Consider the following 22,438-nt stretch of genomic DNA (forward strand, 5'->3'; position numbering starts at 1 on the left):
AAAGAAAGAAAGAAAGAAAAAAAATGAGTCTCACTCACAGAAGAGGCTGCAAAGGAGATGAGTCTTCATTCCGAATAAAGGAAGACATAGGTAAGGCAACAGATAACTCCTTGAGGAATCCTTTGGGAGTCTGAAACAGCTCTTTTCATCAACCTTTACATCTAAATATTGACGCTACAACAAATGCACAAATGCAAGTTTAAGCATTGTCACTAATTTTCACTGTGTAAAAGTTTTCAATAGAGCTTTAGAACAATAAAATTGTATATTTATCATTCATATAACACATTCCTTCATGACATAACTTATAAAGTGTGTAAGATGATTTTTCTTGTTGAATATAAAGATTGCATCTTTTCTAATAATCTGTGTAGTGATTTTTGGCCTCTTTAAAAATTTAATATATTCACATTTTTGCCTAAATATTCACAATACTTAATTACAAAGCATTTCCTTATTGATTTCGCATGTTTACATGATGTTATTTCCTAAATACTGAATTTAAAAAATGTTTTACACAGAGGTTAATATGAAGGATAACCTAAGTGCAGATACCTAACGCTGCATGAACATAAGAGACAGTTGTGTAGGTATTAAAAATTAAGTTATCACACTGGAGAAGAAAAATGGACTATACAAAATATAGATCAGCTTAGGCACTGTGTCTATAAAAAATGGCATTTCTTGGAGCTGGATAAATGACTCAGTGATTAAGAGCACAGGCTACTCCCATGAGACAGCTTGCAACTCTCTGTAACTTCAATCCCAGGGGATCTGACACCCTCTTCTGGCCTCCTAGGCACCAGGCATGCATGTGGTGCACAGATTACATGTAGGAAAAACATTCTCACACATAACACAAAAAAAATTTAAAAGAATGTCATTCCCTGGTCGATATAATTTTATTTACATTAATATTTATACTGATAATCACATTTAAATAAACATTTCATTGATGTATTAGGACAACCAAATACATGAAAAATGGTGATTATCTGAATCATTTAAAATCTATTCATCTCAAAAACTTAATAAATATACAAATTAATAATCATTAGTATACCCACATAAGCTGAAAAATTAATACTTCCCACAAGTTTAGTAAGTTTCTGTAAGTATTGTAGTAAATAGTGTAGCTTCTGGTTAGTTTATTGTTTTTACAGGCTTCATTTCATAGGCATTATTTCATAAACTCATGCAGAATCCATACATCCTAGCCGCTAGTTGGTTTTGTACTTCTCTGGTAATTTTTCTCCATGCATATTACAAAGATATTTTTGCTCTTAGGAGTGTTATATCTTCTATATTCATATAAACACTCTTTGTAAGAATCTTGCATTTAATTTTCTTGTTTGTAACATGCAATGGTATGTCACATAATAAGAGATTCTTCTAGTTTTGAAAAGTTGGCAGCTGGAGGATATTTTACTTTTGAACATGACCTATTCCCTTGACGTCTGCACTATCAGTGTTGTTCTAGATTTTCAAATTCATGACCAAATGAGCAGCTGCAGATTTTTCTGGACATCTTTTCAGGCACTAGGCACACTTTATAATTTTTTGCAGATGCCATTTTACTATGTTTTTTTGATTTTTTTTAGAAGGAATTAAAAACTGTATAAGAAAAACAGATTTAATTTACAGGAAACAGTACTGATGTTTTATATCTTATCCCAATTCCCAAATTTTATATTCTATAATCTATAATACTAAATCTCAAGATCAGAAAATTGGGAAAAATACAATCCTATAAGTCCCATGAGATGTTAACCTAATTATAACTCAGCAGTGTTTCTGCTACTGTATATTTTCAATTCTGGGATACAATCCAGAATTTGAGTTGGCATTTAGTTATATATCTTAATCTATTTCAGTTAGTGATAGTTCATTAGTATTTTCTTCTTCCTTTGAAGAGAAGTCATCAGTTATTTTGATAGAATGTCTCTGAATTTGGGTTTGTCTAGTGATCTCTCTCTTTCAGGTTGAGATTGTGTATATTTAGCACAAATACCGTAGAAGCGCTTCCTGCTTTGCTTAACTCTGTTCAGCATTAGGGAGGGTGTGTGGCATCTTAATCACTTGATTAAGGAGCTCTTTTCAGTATGCAATGAAATTATTTTAAAGTAGTTTCCATTTGTATTTCCTCTTAAGGTGTTTTCTTTCATAATAGAAGTTATGGGAGATATTCTGTGTCTCTTCAAAACTTTAGGCATTGATTTTACTGTATCAGTGAATTTTTTTTTTAACACTCTGCCCTAATGGCCCTTGCTGCATATTCGCAGAATGGGAACACCGAGTCTGAGGTGTGGACATTTATTGCCCCTCTGCTTTGGTGAATCAGACCAGCAACAGTTAGAACTGCCGTTTAGTGTAATGCTAAACATTTATTTCCTCCAAATATTAGGCACACTTAATTGGAATTTTATTTTTCTTTCATTAAGTACATAGAGACACAAGATATTCATTTTATTTTGTGGATTATAACAACTTCCACCTTAATTGTTTTGCTGCTCAAATTGCTTAAGTTTGGCCATTGAGAGTTCCTTCATGTTATCGTCTGTCTTTCCAGCACACCCCATCTAGTCTGCATTTTGTCCTCAACATTTTATTGTGCTTCATGATTTTCAAGGTTTTTTTTTTTTCTGTCTTGTCTTTGAAATGAACCTACCACTGCCCCAAGAAGCTCTGGTTTCTTTTCTTAGGGAAGACAACCAGAATCAACTTATCTTGCACTAGCTGACATTTTACATTAGTCTTGTATCACTTTTAGATCCATCTCACGCAGACGGAAGACACAGGTGGAATGCTGACTAGTATCACCCAAAAGATATTTCTGCCATTTCAGTCTTCCTCTTCATTTTTTCAATAATTATACAAGGCATAAAATGTATATATTTTATATGTGTGTTTATCTGAAACTATGTTGACAATCACCTGGCTGGGCTTCTTCTCTTCTACTCACCTAGCAATCATTTAGCATAAGAGAAGCTACTTCTCTGCTTCAGTTCAAGGCCATGGGTGACCAAAACCTGGAGTGAGGACTGACCTAATGGTGCACGGAGCAAATGTGAATACATCACAGTCCTGAGAACTAGCTTTTCTAAACCAATGCAATGAGTTCACAAGTGCTAAGGAACATGGAATTGTAGCATAACAAGCTGAGATCACTTAGAAGTAATTTGTTGTAGGATCTCCAAATGTATGAGTCAAGATTCATCTCCACATATATAAATTTATAAATTTTAGAAAATCTTACAAATATTAAGTGAATTTTACTTTATTTTCTTCTGTAAAGTAACTAATACTTTCTTTAAAAACATTTACATAACAGAAAATAATTAACAATTGTTTCTCATACCTTTTCTTTGTTTGTAGAGCATAGTTTCAAAAGTTGAGAGTTTGATTTATTGGGATGTTTATAAGTTTTATAAGCAAAATTCATGAAAGAACTATTCAATTCTAGTCCTATGTGCCTATAACTACACCTAAAGAATTTAAAGAATTTTTATGCGAGAAAATACCCTGCTTCTTAGAATTATTAAGGAATTAAGTGAAATATTGTGAGAAGTTATGTAAATTTAGAAGTCACAGGTGTATGAGGGGCTGGGCAGTGGCCAAGAATGTATACAGAGAATTTTCAAGGATGTCATCAGGTGATCTAAACACCGTCTAGACCAAAGAAGTATTTAAGTATTGGACTAACTACCAAAATTCTTCAGTAGCAAACATTTTTCCATTATTTGCAATTAAAAAATAGTGCTGAGTAAAAAGAATACTCTAAAAAGATGGTTGTTAAAGATGTAGAGCTCAATGAAAGTCAATAAAATAAAAAAATAAATTAAAAAAAAGAAAGCCTGAAAGAGCACACCAGTTTTTGTTTGTTTACTTGGGCAGGCTTTGCAACCTTCTCAAAGAGCAACTCTTCATGATTCTTGACTACAGCAGTTGCCTATTCATTGTCAGAACTTTCTCAGGCCCAGAGTTCTCCTCAGTGCTGCCTTGACTTCCTTGTTCCGTAAACTATAGATGATGGGGTTCAGCATGGATGTCACTGCTGTATAGAAGAGGGCCAAGAGTTTATCTATTCCTGGTGAGTGGCTAGCCTGGGGCCTCAAATAGGTGGCAGATGTTGAGCCATAGAAGAGTGTGACTACAAGTAAGTGTGAGGAACAGGTAGAGAGAGCTTTATGGCGTCCCTCAGGTGAAGGCATCACCAGCACTGCAATCAGAATCCGGACATAGGAAGAAATGATCAGTAAAAACGGGCTGAATATGCATAGTACTGCCGCCACAAAGACGGCAGCCTCGTTTTGGGATGTATCTCCACAGGCAAGTGCCAGGAGGGGTGGAAGGTCACAGAAGAAGTGGTCTATCTCACAGGGTCCACAGAAGTCCAAAGAAAAAATAAAATTGGTCTGTCCCAACCCTACTATGCATCCCATTCCCCATGAGACCATTGCCAAATGGGCACATACCCCACGACTCATTCGTGTTGTATAGTGGAGTGGGGAGCATATGGCCATGTAGCGGTCAAAAGCCATGGCTGCCAATAGACAGCACTCAGTTATTCCAAAGAATATGAAGAAAAACATCTGTGTGGCACAACCCTCCCGAGAGATCCCTCGGGACTCACTCACAAGACTCTGCAGCATCTTGGGTATGACAGAGCAAGTGTAGCCAATCTCCAGGAGAGACAAGTTGGCCAGGAAAAAGTACATGGGTGTGTGCAGGGCTGGACTGGTAAAGATGGCAAGGGCTATGAGTGCATTGCCTGTCAGTGATACCAAGAACATGAGGAGGATGAGGGTGAACAGGAGGAAGCACTCTCCAGGGACCTCAGAGAACTAGGCAAATGCAAAGCGTTTGACAGACAAGCTGTTCTCCTGCCACAGGGAGCAATTGACACTCATCTCCTGGAAGAGAGAAGAGCAAGTCATCAGAAGGATTCTTGCAGATGGGGGAAATTATCCAGACTGTCTCTCTTTTGCGCGCATGCGTGTATGTGTAATGCGTATAGTTATATATTTCAGATACCAATTTCAAATATTTTTTCTTGCTCAATCTTCATTATTTTTTTGTTTCTAACAAGGCTTGTTACTTAATCACTTGTTTTTCCTAGATTGGATTGGGGATCTGCCTGGTTTTGCTTCTCATACCCATTGTGATGGAATTCATATATATGTTGAATTTCCCAGTCTTTCATGGGCACCGGGGATATAATCTCAATTCCTGACAATTGTACGGCAAGAACACTGCTCACTGAACCATTTCTCCAGAACCACATTTTATTAATTTTAGAGTTGCAGTTAAATTAGAAATATGTTAGTTGAATTTAAAAAAAAATCAGAAAGTACCATTTACCCTCACAAGTTTTTCAAACCAAATCCTTTCCCTATTAATACTACTATATATTTTTCCAATATATTCTTGTTTGTCAGGCATTAAAGGCAAAATATTAACTGGGAAAGGTGAAATGTCCTTTACTCCCAAGCACTGGGGGGGCTAAGGTAAAAAGTCACGGTGAGTTCACTGCTAGCCTGGATTACAGAGTGATACTGAAATCACAAAGATAAGGTAGACTGATGATCGATTGCCCTTTAGCCTCCTTTAGTCTGTTGTCAACGCTAGCAAGCAAAGGTCTTTTCAAACTTATCTTTGTTTCCTCATTCTTGTCACCACTTGCTGTCACTTAACCATTTACTTGGTAAGAACTGAGCCTGACCATTTTGTACTCACTATTGTTGATATTCAGTTCCAACCACTAATAAGTTGTACTTTTCCTTAAGTAATACTATCTTAGTGGTGTAAAATTAAAATCAAATAATCATCCAGCAAACTAATCACTGCCAAATTGCATAAAACTAGGGCATATCCTTGTCACTGACCATGTAGATGAGGTGGTCAGAAAAGAGTCTTAAGAGCATAACCAAGAGCTGAAAAGGACCAGGCCTTCAGGGGCACCACCATTCATTATGTCAGATCTGTGTGAGAACCTCATCATGGCAGCTGGTTTTAGTGTTTTTTGGTTTTTTTTTTTCCATAGTATTTCCTATTTTTATCAGACTATGTTTGCTAAGGATATAAGAATAAAATTTGGTTCATGAAAATCTTTGAATCAGGTTGCTAAAAATTAATTTAAACAAAACAAAAGAAAAGATGACGCTGGGTCTTGCTATGTAGTCCAGGATGCTCTCAAAATCAGCTTCTCTGCTGTCCCCAACCCCTAACCCCAGCCACTGCCCAAGTTTTCAGAGTTCTGGGATTACAGGCAAGGGCCCAGGCAAAATTTGGCAGGAACCTTTATTTTACACGTTTCCTAAATGGATTTTAAATTTCAATTCTGTCAAACCACTCACATGTTTAGTAAACACAGTGTTCTCACAGGCTGGTACTTCCTTGATTCTTTACCTGATGAAAAGTTTAGTCCCAACACAGTTTTGTCCCCTGCTGGAATCTTCTTCCAATTACTATTTCTTTCCTCTGCTCCAGTTGGTAACACCCTCTAGTGTGGATGCTTTGGACTGCAATTATTTTGATAGTATTTACCTTTCTTGTAATGATTCCTTGCCATATTCTTCCAATTTATAACCTCAAAAGTAGGCACCATATGAGATTTTCCTTATTTACTCTTGTTTAGCAATACATCCAACCCCTTTACCCTTTGGGTAAATCCTCATGTGTAAACAAAAGAAGTTTAGTGTTTAACTCTGCTCTGGCTGCCTGTATATTCTGCCCATTATTGCATGTTATAGTCCCCAAACTTCAGTCTCACCCTTTTTGAAACTCTCAAGTGGAGGTGTTTTTCTCTAAATCTGACTATTATTATTTTTGAAATAGAGTATAGTAACAAACATGGCTTGGAAATCACCTTAAAGTCATAGACATCTAACTACTTCTGCCTTCTCTGAGTGCTTGGATTAAAGACATGCACCACCATGCCTGTGTCTGATTATCATTTATTAATGAGATATTCCTTAATATTCTGTGATTGCTTTGAGGTTTGGATTCTCTGACCCACAGTTTGAAATGTTATTTGTAGCATTTCTAAATATATCACAATTTCCCTGAAAAAGGCAATGCAGAAGACACCATTGCCCGCTTCTGTCCTCCTCTGCTTACTTGGTGTGGCCAAATATCATCAGGTCATGCTATGTTATATGTGTTTGATGATATCATGGTTTATTAACCCTGTTATTGGACCCCAGGGTATATTTAAAAATGTGGGTTTGGGGTTACCACATTTGTACCTCCAAACATGCTAGCTATAGTCTTACAAACACACCCTCATACACACAAACCCCCACACACGTCTACACTTCCATGAAGAGACGTACACAAATGCTTACCAAGTAGCACAATGGTTCAGAATATTGGGAGCCATGGTGTGTGAATTAAAACCTTAGTAAAGACCATGTTGTGTTAAAAAGAAAGTCACATTTGCACAAAGTGTCTGCTCTAAATTTGCTGGTTTCATAAAGGAAATTATGGTAACATATTCTACATTAGTGGCTCAGATGAAAATTCATAAAATTTAGTTTTTCAAATGCTCATTATTTATCAGCTTTCCAGGCAAGACCACATGTGTGCATATTCACGCAAGCAATCACAATAGATTCACTCAGGTATATGCAACCTTTCTGGGATGTTCACATCATGATACCTGATACTTATTGCCCATGATTACTTTCATCTCTGGTTCATGAGTTTTCTACCATCTGCCCCTGTGGAGAAAGGAAAAGTTAAAAAAAGTATATACACATGAATAAAAATGTCATCAGAATCCTACATCCTTGAGGAAAAAAATTGTAGGCTATTTTGAAATGCCCAGTTTGATATGCATTGATCTATGTAACAGTTCTGAAATGATAAGGTAGAGAAGAAGTGAACTTAGTTCTGTTGAGCAGAAGACAGAATCTGTGACCACATGGACCCTCAATGCACTCATCTCTTAAGAAAATGGCGGTTGTACTGAGGATACTGTTAGGATTCATTTGCACATATATTAAAACACTTGTAAGCATATTTTTAAATATAGTCTAAAGTCTATATTTCTTATGCAATATTAAAATTTGTATGAGGCGAAATGAACAAAATTAAGACAATGGTTTATTTGCCTATTTTTAAGGGTTTGACTTTGTATTTATTATGTTTTTAACTCAAAATATTTTCTTATGCATCCTGACTCCTTCTTAGCAATATTTTTTGTTATTGTACAGATCTTGTTTCTAGGGTTTGTTGTACCATCTGTCAGTTAAATATGCAGGTGTGTGTATACCTGTTAAATAGCTCCACATCTGGAAGGACCTACACATTTTCCTCAGCGACATAGATAGAGAGACAAATGGGAAAATGTAGCTGCAGAGAAGAATGTCTGAGTAGTTCTTAACTGGTAACTTCAGTACTGTCCTTTATAAATAGGCTCATCCCACTTAAACTGCAGCAACCAAGTGCAAGCATTTGCATTAGTGATAAGGTCAAAGGAGACTGGGGAAATGGAGGTGGTCCTTGTGGAGAAATAGATGGCAGCAATACTGGCAACCTAAGTGTTGTGCATACCTAATCATTTTATACTTTTAGTACTTATAGGACAAATGGAAAAAGTTATTGCAAAACTTCTGAGAATACTCAATTATTTTTAGTTGTCAAAGTTCAAAGACAACTAAAAATAATGGAGTATCAGAAGGTCTACAAATACCTTAAACATAATACCTGAAAAATGCTATTCTCTCTAGAAATAATAAAATTCTAAATCACACAAAGATAAGTGAAAATTTGAAATCAGTAAAAATTTCTCCCCTTATTATTTAAAATTATATTGAAAGGGGCAAATTCTGACTAAATTTTCTACTGTCCTTAGGTCTCCATCAACAGTTGACTTCATCACCAGGATGCTGAGATGGTGCAGTTTGAGATTCATACCAGAAGACTCCATTTTCATAATGACCCGTGGAAAGAGAATGATGTCTCATGTACTGCATGAGGACACATGCAGATCCTCATGTAGATCTTGGGGCTCCTCAGAGAGAAGGAAGCATCAGAATAGGCTGTCTCTAATGTCATATATTTTCTTATAGTAGAATTTCAAATTAATCAATTTGAACTGCTTCAACTTTAAGCTGAAAAAGATTTTTAACCAACTATGAATATATAGTAAAATATTCATTAAAATGCAGAACTGTCTGCCCTGAGAAGCCTCTTGTAGAGGCAGTCAGGGACATTGTATAACTACCCTCTGTAGTATCCAGTCTACAAACCACAATAACAGAATGAAACCATTCATATATATTAATGATACAATATGTTCCCTACCAATTATGAGTTCTGTTTTATACACAGATCTTCAATGTTATCCTGCTCCTGTGTGCAGTAACAGTATGCAATAAACACTGGCAGGGCTTAGAAGATTGAAAAAAAAAAAAAGAAAAGAAAACCTACACGCACTCTTTCGTTGGATGCTAAACTTTTTCCCATTGTCCTTTTGACTTTGCTGCTAGCAGGCAATCTGTTTGCTCAACCCTAGCACAACTTGCTCTTTCCTGGGTTTATTTACCTTACAAACTTAGGATGAGGAGTGGCTTTGTGGCATGGTATTTTCCAACCTGAAAGAGGCTCTGAGTTTGACCCCCGGCACTGCTAAAAATAATTCTTTTCAAATGTATGCTGTTGAGGATGTAACTTGGTGATAGAACACATGCCTGACATGCAGTAGGCCCTGACTTCAGTATCTGTGTGTATGTGTACAAGCATTTATATGTATGCATATATTATATTATCACAATACATATATGTATATATAACATTTGTGTCATATATACTCATGTGTATATGTCACGTGTGTGTATGTACGTGTGTGCATATACAAATACAATTTGAATCTAATGAAATCAGAGCAAGAGGAAAGGGGAATGGCTGTGCTGTGCTCTTACAGTAGAATTTATGCTCATTTCACTGAGGGTAAGTTTTTACACTTTATCTTTATAACCTTATGTCCTTGTCTGTCCCAGTTGGTTTTGACTTTAAATTTACTTTCAGGATTGACATTGTGCATTGTTTTCTGTTACCAATTCTGGATTGTTCTCTCATGGGATGGTGGGTTTGTTATCTACTTAATACATATAGAATCTCTACATATTTCAAAATACATATAAAATTACATATGTCATATTTAAAGCTCTAATTATATTTAGGATAGTTATAAAAGGAGAGATGTTGCTTTGAAGAAAGCCACTGAAATACTGATTATCTGACAGCTTAGTAGGAAAGGTCTAAGAACAGTCTAAAACTAAACTGTAGGCTCAAACAACAACTCGGAATATTTTGTGTTATGGGATATTAAAAGATTGGTGCAGCCCAGCTTTTACTCCAAGTATATAAATCTCAAAGAGGGGGCTGACAGACTCTCAGAACATACAAGGTTTCATGTCTATCAGACTTGGTTGAGTTCGATGTTTAGGTCAAGAAATTAGGATTCCTGTTATGTAAACACACAGACCTCTGCTGCTTCTGTTGGAGTTGGTCTGAACTAGCAGGTTGGAGTAATAAGCTATTAGAAGAGCGTAACATGAGGGCCGGCTTGTTGGGGTTTCTGTCCTGCCTGATACCCCACAGCCGGCAGGCCCCAAAGAAAATCACACAGAGTCTACATTAGGTTATAAACTGATTGGCCCATTAGCTGAGTCTTCTTTTATCTCTTGTAGCTTAAATTAACTCATTGTTCTCATCTATGTTAGTCACGTGGCTCAGTACCTTTTCCAGCAGGGCAGGTTACATCTTGCTTCTTAGTGGTCTGGGCAGGAATGGCGCAGGGAGCTTCCTGCTTCCCAAAATACTCCTGTTCTCTTTGTTCCACCTCTACTTCCTGTCTGGTTTACCTGCCTATACTTCCTGCCTGGCCAATCAGCGTTTATTCAAAATTATTATTATTCAAAACAGATTGACAGAATACAGACAATTCTCCCGCACCAGAAGAACACCTGCCTGGAAGTAAGATAGTGGTGAGGATGGTGTTGGGGTAGTGATGGGGTTGATAGACACTTGTACAGCCTGGAAGTAAGATAGTGGTGAGGATGGTGTTGGGGTAGTGATGGGGATGATGGACACTTGTACTGCCTGGAAGTAAGATAGTGGTGAGGATGGTGTTGGGGTACTGATGGGGATGATGGACACTTGTACTGCCTGGAAGTAAGATAGTGGTGAGGATGGTGTTGGGGTAGTGATGGGGATGATGGACACTTGTACTGCCTGGAAGTAAGATAGTGGTGAGGATGGTGTTGGGGTACTGATGGGGATGATGGACACTTGTACTGCCAGGTTGAGAGAAGACAGAAGCCTGACCAAACCATCTCACTGGTGATTCTCAGGTGTGCCACATAGTGCTATAGGTCAGTAGGAGTCAGTGCACAGCTCAGCAGAAACCATCCCCTTCTCTGTCTGAGGAAGCGACAGGCCTGACACATCCACTTAGTGACTGGGCTAGACTGAGACCAGAGGGACTGAGGGTCTATCACATGACTCGAAAGGGGCAGTAGAGTCTTTGGAGATGAAACGGTGTATGCCAAGGACCTGTGGAAAGGACAACATGGCACATCTGATGGATGACAAGGAGACCATTGTGCCTAGACCAGAGAGCCAGGGGAGTCTAGGTATGCTGAGTCATTTGGGGTTAATGGAAACCAGACTAAATTTATCATTAACATGTAAGTTAGAATCCACCAATCAAAGAAAACCTTAACCAGGGCAGGTTGTACATGGCCCAGGGGTTGTTTGGAAATATGTAAGGAGACTCCAAGGGAGAGCTGAGAGAGCAGGAAGAAGAGTTCAGCATCCCCTGGAGGAGAGACGGTGGGTCTGAAATGACAGAAGTTACTGTGTGATGAGCTCTGGTGCACCACGCACACTATGCCCTGTGCCTCGTGTGCTTGGTACAGGGCACCAAGGGAGAATTGTGTGCTTTGTCAAAACAAGTCCACATTTCTACATCTCTCAGTCCCATGATATTCAGCAAGGAAAACACGGGTGTCATAAGTTGTTGTCTAAGACTGGATCCACTGGACAACTAAAGCCATGACTCTGCTTACATTACCTCTGTGCTTAAGTCTCAGTCAGGTATGGGAAGGTGTCAGCACACTGTGCCACAAGTACAGCAAACCGAGACACTCACTACACACTTCCAAAGCACTCGGAACTAAAATTCACAAGAAGTTTGTATAATTCTCTCCTTGCCAGTGCTTGACTGAAATTAAATTCCCCTGCTTCAGTTATCATGGTAGCTTTGTCTCTTTAAGAACTGTCATCTTAACTATTTGAAAAGGGACCCATTAGCAGTAAGCACAAGGCTCAACTGCCATTGCTAACTGATTGCTTTGAATTATTTGCATTTTCCTCTGACTGTTATTGCACACTTTCGTAATATCAAGCAAGAAATAATGAGGAAAAGTGATGACTCCATCCATGAGCTTATGTCTGGGAAAAGAGGTAGACCATGAGCCAGACATATAAGTAACATATTTGTAGTGTATTAGATAAAACCTAGGGAAGCTAGCAAGAACATTTTTTTTTTAATTTTTACTGCATTTACTCTATGTGATCTTCTGGATAATATAGTAAAGTTGACAAGAAGCCAGCAAGCAAAGATCTGCACGTGGTGTCAATGTGTTGAGCATTCTGTAATGAATTTCTTTGAAAACAATATATAGTATTTTATCAAATGAGGAAAGCATACATGAAAAATGGATAGAAGATGAAAAAGTTGACATATTTGGTGATCGCACTTTTAAATATCCAAGAATTCAGAGTCCAGAGTGCTAAACGGGAGGCCTGCCCTTTTCCAAAGAGAAAGGAGGAGGCTGGATGGGGTGGGAAATAGGGGAGGTTTGGGGGGAGGAACTGGGAGGAGAGAAGGGAGGTTAAACTGTGATCAGACTGGGAAAATTAATGAGTTAACAAAAGAATCCAAGGATTGAGTGACATCATCAGCCCACGGAAAGGTGGTGAAAGAGCAGGAGTGTTCTCTCCGAAAGGAACAGAAAGGAAACACCCTTAAAACACCAGCACCTGTCAATTCAAATGTATCTGTCTTCTGCTGCCTCACAGGTGCAGACGGTCAAATCCATAATACATTTATATGCAACGTCATCTTACATTGTCACAAAGTGAGATCAGGTGGCTCCATTGCTTTATTTCTCAAATTCTAGTAAAAGTGTTGCATCAGCGTTTCGTGGTTGGTGGCTCAGTGACTAAGAGCCCTTCTTGCTTTCTCAGAGAAGCAGGGTCAATGGCCAGCAACCACACGGAAGCTCACGATTACATGTAACTCTGGCTCCAGGGGATCTGAAGTCCCCTTCTCACCTCCGTGGGCACTGCACACACATGGTGTACTGATATATGTACAGAGAAAATTACGCATGCACATAAAATAAATGATAATGTTAATCAATTGGGGCTGGAGAGATGGCTCAGTGGTTAAAAATGTTTAGTAATGTTCTCATGAGATAAAGAATGATGTAAAAGCTTTTTTAGTTGAAAAAAATATGAAAACACATAATGACTAATTTCAAAATAAGGCAATATAATAAATTCCCTGGTGATATTAGATAAGCATTCACCCATTTATAGATTTTTTGTTCTTTTTTTGTTTTACACATTCATAAAGTTTATGGAATTTAAATTATTTTTTGTGCCTAGAATTATTTCAAATTAAAAGGAACAGAAGAACTTGATCTGAAAGCAAACTGCTGGGAGGGCTTGTGGATCATGGAGTGCAGGAGCATGGGCTTGAGGACTGTGGGGTGCAGGAGATTGGGCTGGTGGATTGTGGGGTGCAGGAGAACACTCTGGAGAGAGAGACCTGGGCTCTAGGAACCACAGGTTCAGAGCCCCAGTATCTGGCTCTGTGCAGAGTTCTCTTGAGAAAGGAATAACTAGGTAGGACTGTGCTTTTCCTGTGGATGGTTACAGTGTTTTGTCCTGGCAAGCACTTCAATGCACACTTCCTCTTGGATTTACTAAGGTCTGTGCTTCAGAGACTCCCTCCCCCGCAACTGTGGAATTCTGTTGTCAGTCTTCCACATTGGTTACCTTCACCTTAGCTATGTAAATTTCTCTTCCAACTGCCTGTGATTCCAAGTCTGGCTTTTTAGTTGGGGACTTTATTTGAAGGCTGTTTTCTCATCTTTCCTCCCTCGCCTTTGCCTTACTGAAGTTGTTTTGCTCTCAGTTTCACCTCCTATGGACCAACACTTGCTCTTCCTATTTCTGTTACTCTTTGTAATCTGCTCTCATTTCCGAGTCCTTCGCGAGATGTCTCCGGGGCTGTGGTGTTGCCCTTTCTTGGGGGAGATGTGTTCTATCCTTCTGTGCTATGGTTGTGATTCTTGTTTATGAATTCACACCTGAACTCATTCCTTACATTTATTTACACCTGGGAAGTTTGATTCAGATTTTCAATTTAAGTTCACTTTTTTCCACCTGAGAACTGGGCATGTTCATCTTTGGCTTTGGCTTGAGGGCCCGCTGACAGGAGCTTGTGGTTGTGTCTCTGTGCTCTCCCCTCTGGGATTTCCACAGATGTTCACAGTGAGAGAGCAAGCCGGGCATGAGGAGAGCTCACCCTCGGACCGTGGGTGCATCCCTGTCTGTGTGCATTGCACTTTGAGTAGCAGCCTTCTGAGCACGCGTCACCTGTGTCTTCCTCCGTCTGCTGTCACCTCTCCTAGGCGGCAAGGACCACCTGCCCATTTCCTCCTGGCAGATCTTGGGATATGACAGAGAAATCGTAAAATCTGTTCTGTTCCCTATGTGGTTTTTCAGAAATGGAGTAGGGAGAGGAATTGGCAACATCACATACACTGTGGTTGCAGGAGTTTAGACATCTTTAAGTCTTGCCTGTTAGTCGTTGATGGTGATGTCTGTTGCTCTTGCTAGAATCTATGCTGTTATCATTTCTAATATCTAAACTTTAATCTACATTTTCAGTTTAGGAAATATGACAGGGCTAGGCATGGTGGTGTATACCTTTAAACCCAACATTTAGAGGCTGAGGCAGGTGGACCCCTGTGACTTCAAGGCCAGGCTGGTCTACATGACAAATTCCAAGCCAGCCAGGGCTACATAGTGAAACAGTGTCACAAAACAGAGAGAGAGAGAGAGAGAGAGAGAGAGAGAGAGAGAGAGAGAACACAAAGCTTGATAGAAAGGCACTAGGACTTCTTACATGTCCTTATATCAAGCTTTGTGTAAAAAAATATAGATTGCAAATATAGCTCAGGGTTAGAGATTGCCTACTTATCGTGGACAAGGCCCGAATGGACTCAGTCCTCTCAATTGCAAAATGATTTTTAAAAACTCAAAATTATTTTGATCATAAATAAACATTTGAATCATTGGCTTACAAGATTTTGTACTGAAATGAAATAAAATGATAGTTTGTGGAATAATAAATTTTTTATATAAAAGAAAAAATAAGAAATGTCCCTCCTAACCCATTGGAGAGTTCTTTCTTCCTTGAGTTATGTGCTGTTTTAGCAATAATGTAGAGTTGTAGCACCTTCTGTTCTCATGGTCACCTGCATTTGCTTCCCTTGTATGTTGAACCCACTGGAGTCTAAGTACCCCCAATATGACATTATTTCAGATATTATTGAGCAAAATGTTTTAATTAATATACAGTTGAAAATCTAGAAGTTGCTATAGATCTGAGTTGAAAAGAGTAACTTTTAATGTAGTTTGCTGTACAGTTGTAGGACTCCTAGTAATGACCTTCCCGAGGCTAGGGTGAGAACTTCTCATCCTACACGGATGATGCTGAAACACTTCGGATCTCACTGTAGTGTTTCAATAAAATGTGTAGATGTACACAAAGTTAGTCTATTTCCTCATCTGGCAAATACTTACTGATGTCTCCCAAAGACATCAATGACAAAATGACTGATGTCTCCCAATGACAAAATCATTTCGATTACTGATTTTTTTCCTTAGATCGAAGGAGATTGACAATAAATGTATGACAATGTAAGTAATTACCTGACTTGATTCAACTATATTCTCTAGTTTAACCACACACCACTTCAATGCATTCACTGATGTGAGGTTGACAATGCCAACTAATTGCTAACTTGTGCCTGCGTTGTGTGCCCTGAGTGGCAGACCTATTCACACTCTGCTAAGTCCTGAAGGCTATGCAGAACAATATATAAAAGGGAGAAATGAATAGATAAAACTCTAAAGACTGTCCCATTTACTACTCACGTCTAAACAGGACGAGCCAGGGCTACTTAAAGGCAGAGCTGTACTGTAGATTCTCCTCTTGCTTCTCAAATGCTCTTTGTTCACACAGCGGCCTCAGAGCCCTTCTTTATGAGATTCTACCTGGCTTCTTTCCCATCATATATAAGCGCTGCTGTGCTTTGAGCCTTGTAACAGAGTACAATAGGATTGCTCTGACCCTGATTTCTTATAGAAGAGCCCCAATAGGGCCGTCAGCACAGCTTCCACGGGTCACTTGGGGAATTAGCTTTCTCTACAAGGCAAGAGGGCAGTACCATTCACTTGGCTAAATTTGGTTTGGACATAAGACATTTCAGGCCATTTATTCAGACCACATGTCCTATCATTCTCTAATTGACACAGTATTCATGGTAATAATTTGCTCAAGTCTGAGACATAGAAAATGAAGCAATTTAAATTTCAAGGACTTATTGGCAGAGAGATAAATGGGCCATTTTATTTTTTAAAAGAAAATCCTTACAAAAGGCAGGAAATCAGAACATGACTTCTTGAGCTAGCATTCAAGATTATAATTGTGTTTAACAATTAGTGCAAATTCTTAAGTTTAAATTTTAATGGGTATTGGCATATTCCAAGGCACCAATACCAATGGAAAATATATTGCATACATGCTAAAAAAAAGTTGAAGCACGCGTTCAATTCATCACGCCTAATTAGGTGTACTGAATTATCAGCTTCTATTGTTGTGTTACCTCCCTTGATGGTATTGCCCACATGATAGAACACTGTCATGCTCTCAGTCATCTGTGGGTCTGCAAGTGATCAAGTTTTGAAAACAGAGAGATGCTAACGGGCTTCATGGTGAAGCAGGCACGGGAAACATCCCTTTCACAACACTGCGCCCATTGTGGCTCACCGCCATTGCCACACACAATACAGCAACAGGATGACCTATGGGGGTGTGCAGAAATCAGTGGGGGACCAGGAGCCTGGAAAATTGCGTACTTGAAGAATTAATGAACTATAATTCCGTAATACATTCTCACTCACATCTCACATCCTTCTCATTAATGGAGCTAAATTGGTTTTCCACAGACAGGGTACTTAAAAAAAAAATGCAATCATGCTTTTCCTCAGTTAAAAAAAAAAAAAGATGTTACCTGCTTTTGAGACTATGCTCATTCTGCCATGAAGCATGCCAGTAGGAAAGTTCTAAAGCAGCCCCGTGTTGTGTTACCTCAACGTGCTGGAGAGCCTTTATATTGGCAGTTACATGCCTGGCTAGAGACTGACTAATCCCCCAGTCCTCGTTCTTTAAGAAGGAAAACATCCTGGATTCAGAGAGTGCTTTATGATAGGGTAATAATCAAATCTTCTCTGAGTAGAATGAATATCTTTACCAAAATGTTTCACAGATGACAGTTTAATTAAGAATCAGAATACTTTAAATATAATATCATCATAAGTTTAAATATAATATCATCATAAGCTTCAGTTGCTGCACACTTACTATTTCTCTGGGTCCTAAGCCCTGAAAGGCCTTTGGAGGTGGTGCTCATGTTTTAATGACTTGAAAGTCCAACATTAAAATATCCTAAGAAATTGAAAGCAATTATCTACAAATTCAAATTAAGGTGCATTTTCATTGATTTGGCAGTGATTAGATTGACCGAAGAAACTAGCTCGCATCCTAGGCATGCTAGAGTTGCAATTCTCCAGTCACTGCTGTTGTAGGAAGCTGCACCAGTGTGTAAGGAGCACGCACAGGTACGGATGAGAGGCTGGCATGCGCTGTATCTCAGAAGCATGAGCCCGTGCAGCTTGTGCAAGTGAGATCCATCAGAAACTTTCATTAAGGTCTGACGGTGTTATCATGGACACCTCCCACAAATTCTTGCACTTAGCAATCAGTTTATCTTACTTTTCTTTCTCAGATATTGTCCTTGAAACATTAGAGTGATGAGATAATGGATTGGAGACGTGCAGAATGTAATACCTTACTGTCGATTAATCAGATCCAAAGGCATTTGCCCTCCTGTGCTTTATCTCTGTAATATTAAATCTCAGATCAAACTTCAGTCCGAACAGAACTAAAGTGTCTCAAATGTGAAAATAACACTATTACATAAAAACCAACACACAGGCTTTGTTAGTAAGTAAACCATAATTTGAAAATATTATATGAGGTTGTTCTCTCCCTAGGTAGCTTTTATTTTCTGCCATGAAATCATATTCATCTGCCCGCTTCACACATACTGACCCGCAATTCGTGCCATCAGCGACCAGCATGATATTTCTTTTGCAATCTTCTATCAAATCAAGTCATTTCCTTCTCCATCCGATTTTTATCACTAAATTTTTTTTGTGATTCCAGATTTGCCTGTCTAAGCAACCCAATCTATTTTCCTTTTTATTTCTGTGATTATTTATTCTTCAGGTTTTTGCTTAATTAGCCTGATACATCGATGAATATATAACTAATGTGATTTTATGGGTTGTTTCTGTGCATATTATCTGTGTACATTGTGTGCTTCCCTTTAAAACTTTGGAACGCCTGAATGTTGATGCTCTGCGGATCTTCCCAACGGTGTGCTAAGACAGAGTCCTCATCTGTCCTGTGCTCCAAGTGACGGTACCTCATAGATGTTGCAGACTCACTTGGAATCCAAGAATGCATAGCCAACGTGATGAGGTACAGGACAGTGAGCCTTTCCACATTAGAGCAGAAATCAAGAAAGGAAAAGCCTAACAATAAATGCAATATGAGTATTGTCATATAATAACGGTAATGCCCACCCCAGTCTCCTATGTTCAAGTTCACACGGGCCCTCTTCATGCCCTGTTTGCTTTGCTTTTTCCTTACTGTGTCCCATCTTAGGTTCTCATGGCCCTAAGTCTTCCTAAAAGAATTCTGAGTTGATTGTAGTTCCCATTCTTATTTTAAGAACAATTGTTTGGTCTTGTTTTTTAGCATGAAAACCTGGTTCAAGAGGCTGGAGAGTTCAGTGGTTAAGGGCACTTGCTGTTTTGATCCTGCTACTTCAGCACATCAATAGTAACCCTGCTTTAGACTGTCATATTTTTTATCAAAAGTAATTTTTTATGACTACTGACAATTATATTTAGAAAGTTTCACCTAGCAATCATCCAACAGCCTTGCAAGAAGGTACAGTGAGAAAGCGTAACAACCCAAATTCAATCCCCAAGGTCTACATGGTGGATGGAGAGAACCAAATCATCACATATACATGCGCAAGTGTGCATGCGCACGCACACACACACAAATGCTAAATAAATGATATGATAAAATAGTAATAATCCTAGCATTTTAGAGTCTGGCAGCAAATTGTCATTTCTCTTCATTTTATATTTGTGACACTAACTTTTTCTTAATTTTACTTTGTCAGCTTATTTATCAAGTCAAAAGTAGCAAAGGTCCTCTCTGCCAGAGGGTGTCAATAAGCTGACAGTTCTGCATTTTCAATGAGAATTAATATTTATAATGTTGGCTTCAGGGTACTGTAAGATTCTTTCAAAGCAGTAAGAAAGATTGAGTTATGTTCAACACAGTTTTAATAGCTAATAGGTTTTCTTATCTTGTAGTTACTTGGCCTCATATCTTTGAATGGTATTTATAATGGTCTACTAAATTATGCTCCCTCTTCGGCTTATGGGGCCATTCTTTCCCATAACAGGATAGATGGACAATAACTTATAGGTACTAATATTAGTAAATTATGTGTTTTTTTAAATAAAGCACAGTTAAAGAAGTGAACTCTGTTTTGAATTTAGGACTTAGAATTCTGCTGAGAGAAGAGGCAGGATAAAAAAAAAATTCCACCCTTGATTTTCTTCTTCTTTCTAAGGCCTCATTTTTAACCTTCTTTCTTGAACATGGAAGAACAAAAGGATTTGTTTTCGCCCATGTTTCATGCAGCTAGAAATAGTGATAGTGAAATGGTATTAAAGTTTAATCACTTATCCGTCTTGTGTTTCACACCATCAGTCTTGCTCTCTTTACCAGACCCATTTCTGCAGCATATAAATAAGATCAAGTTTTCTTACTCAAAGTTTCTGAAATTCTTGCTTTGCTTTAAAAAAAATGCCAACGTGACCTTCCCCTTTCTTTATGATAAAGCTTATCTTCATAGCATGGGGCCGTTCTCAACAGTGATGGGTTTATTATGACGTGTTAAAGATGTGTAGACTGTGTTCTGCTCACACTCACCCCATGTCACCCTCTTGTCCACTGCCTATTCTACTGGTCACTTTCTTCTTCCCAACACGTCCTCAAATTTTCCGAGGATTTTGTTTTGTTTTGGCCAAAGTGTCCTCATATTCCTTTGGAGAACATGCTGAAAGTAATGGAACTTTCTTCCAATAAAACCTCCTTCCCATAGGTTCTATCCCTTTCACCAATACCAAATCTGGGAACCAGTCAACTTAGTTAGGGTTGCTTACATTAACGTGGGTGCCTTTAAGGATTCTTCACAGGAGCATAAGAGATTAACTTCAGGAGTGTGGATGACATAGCACTGGAAACAGCACTGAAGAAAATGTCTCACCATCATCTAGCAATGATTACTATCATTCCTTAAAGAGGAATGGGACCTCATAAGCCTTATCTGCCCAATCAGCTATTAACAACATACAAGCCGCCTGGGTCCAGAGAGTCTCATGAGGCAGATATCCCATTGTTGAGGGTTCAAGAGTGCAATAGCCATGAGCTATTGAAGACCGTGTTTCCCAACACTTATCTGTTCCTTTGACTCTGTCATCTCATAGCTTCCAGGTACCCAGAGAATCCCCATTTTCCTTTGGAGAACATGCTGAAAACAGAACTTTCTTCCAATAGAAATTCCCTTCAGAGGTCCTATCTCTTCCACCAGCACCAAGGGTAGGAACCAGGTCTTGAACATATGATCCTTTGGAGGACAGTCAGTATCCAAACTGTAGCAACCTGCCACACCGAATCACTCCCCTTCTACCATTGTTATCGCCCCTGTCTGTGCTAAGCATTCCTGATTAAATGATTTGTGCTGTTTGTTCAGTCAGACTAGATGTCACTGGGCCTATATCGCCATTCTGGTATTGTCCACACTTCCATAAGGACTGTTATGATCCTTACAAACCTTACTTTTAGTGACTTGTTAATGTGTATACTGTCTAAATGAGCTTCTGCCATGTTGATTCTCAGCTAAGCTAATACCTTTAACTTTCTAAGATTGTCTTCTGGGTGCATCCTTCAGAATTTGTCCTTCCCATATATTGTTCTCAGATCTTGATCTCACATACTCTTTTTCCTGACAAGAGCAAGCTCTGCCTGCTCTACTGCCATCTCAAGATTTCATGCCAGTTCCTCTGGGTAAGCCCCTTCTTTTCTAGGATGGAAAATCTTCTGCACCCATAATGGTCCTGATTTGGTGTTTGGAATTGATTAGACTTTTCCAATATTTCAATTGAATGCACAAATCCTGGAGTAAGCTAATCTTTCAACAGTGCAGATTGGTACTTGGTGACTGATGTGTTCCATGGAGTGTACCTGTGGCAGTATGTACCCAGAGGATGTTCACCTGAACCCTGAGAACCTCAACTTAACCCCCAAACCGTCAGCGTCTGATGCTTAGACACTTTCTTTACTCAGTTCCCCTCTGGTAAACTGAGGTATTCAGGTGGTGAGTTTCCAGGCAGATCTACTGATGTTTTTATCTCCTGCTTAGATAATATGTCAGAAACTCAGTCTTACGGAACAACAGTTCTCAACCTTCCTAATGCTGTGACCCTGTAAGACAGTAATAATTCATAACTTTATTTCATTACTACTTCATAACTGTAATTTTGCGACTGTTAGGAATCATAATGTGAATATCTCATATGCAGGATGTCTAATATGTTGCCCCTGAGGGGTCACGATTCATGGGTTGAGAACCACTGATATAGAATCACACCACACAACAGGCCAGCAGTGAGCTTTCTGAATAGGGAATGGGTTCCCATCCTGAGCCTCCTGTCGCACTGACCCCTCCATTGTTTAATAAAGTGAGTCTGAGCTCCTAATGATATACTTTTGGGCACCAATAACTCCATGTGCAGACAAGAAAAAAGGGCATTTCCCAAACCCAGTATTCACCTTTTAGTCTGGCCTAGGTCTCCTCCTTTCTCAATGCCTATTCCACAATAAGATTACGAGTGCTGCCTGCCAAACATTAGGGCA

At 38.8% G+C, this 22,438-nt stretch overlaps 2 protein-coding genes across 3 annotated transcripts in view; one reads left to right on the plus strand and one right to left on the minus strand.

The window, feature by feature from the left end:
• The window catches only part of Nell2 (neural EGFL like 2), a 338,769-nt gene that overhangs the window by 269,940 nt on the left and 46,391 nt on the right, over positions 1 to 22,438 (plus strand). The window lies entirely within an intron of this gene.
• LOC106143922 (olfactory receptor 10C1-like) lies at positions 3,960 to 4,913 on the minus strand. The gene is given in 1 exon segment (XM_013348698.1): positions 3,960 to 4,913. A coding segment is annotated over 1 exon segment (951 nt). The 5' UTR covers positions 4,911 to 4,913.

Source organism: Microtus ochrogaster, chromosome 15, assembly GCF_000317375.1.
Source record: "Microtus ochrogaster isolate Prairie Vole_2 chromosome 15, MicOch1.0, whole genome shotgun sequence".
Lineage (NCBI taxonomy): Eukaryota > Metazoa > Chordata > Mammalia > Rodentia > Cricetidae > Microtus > Microtus ochrogaster.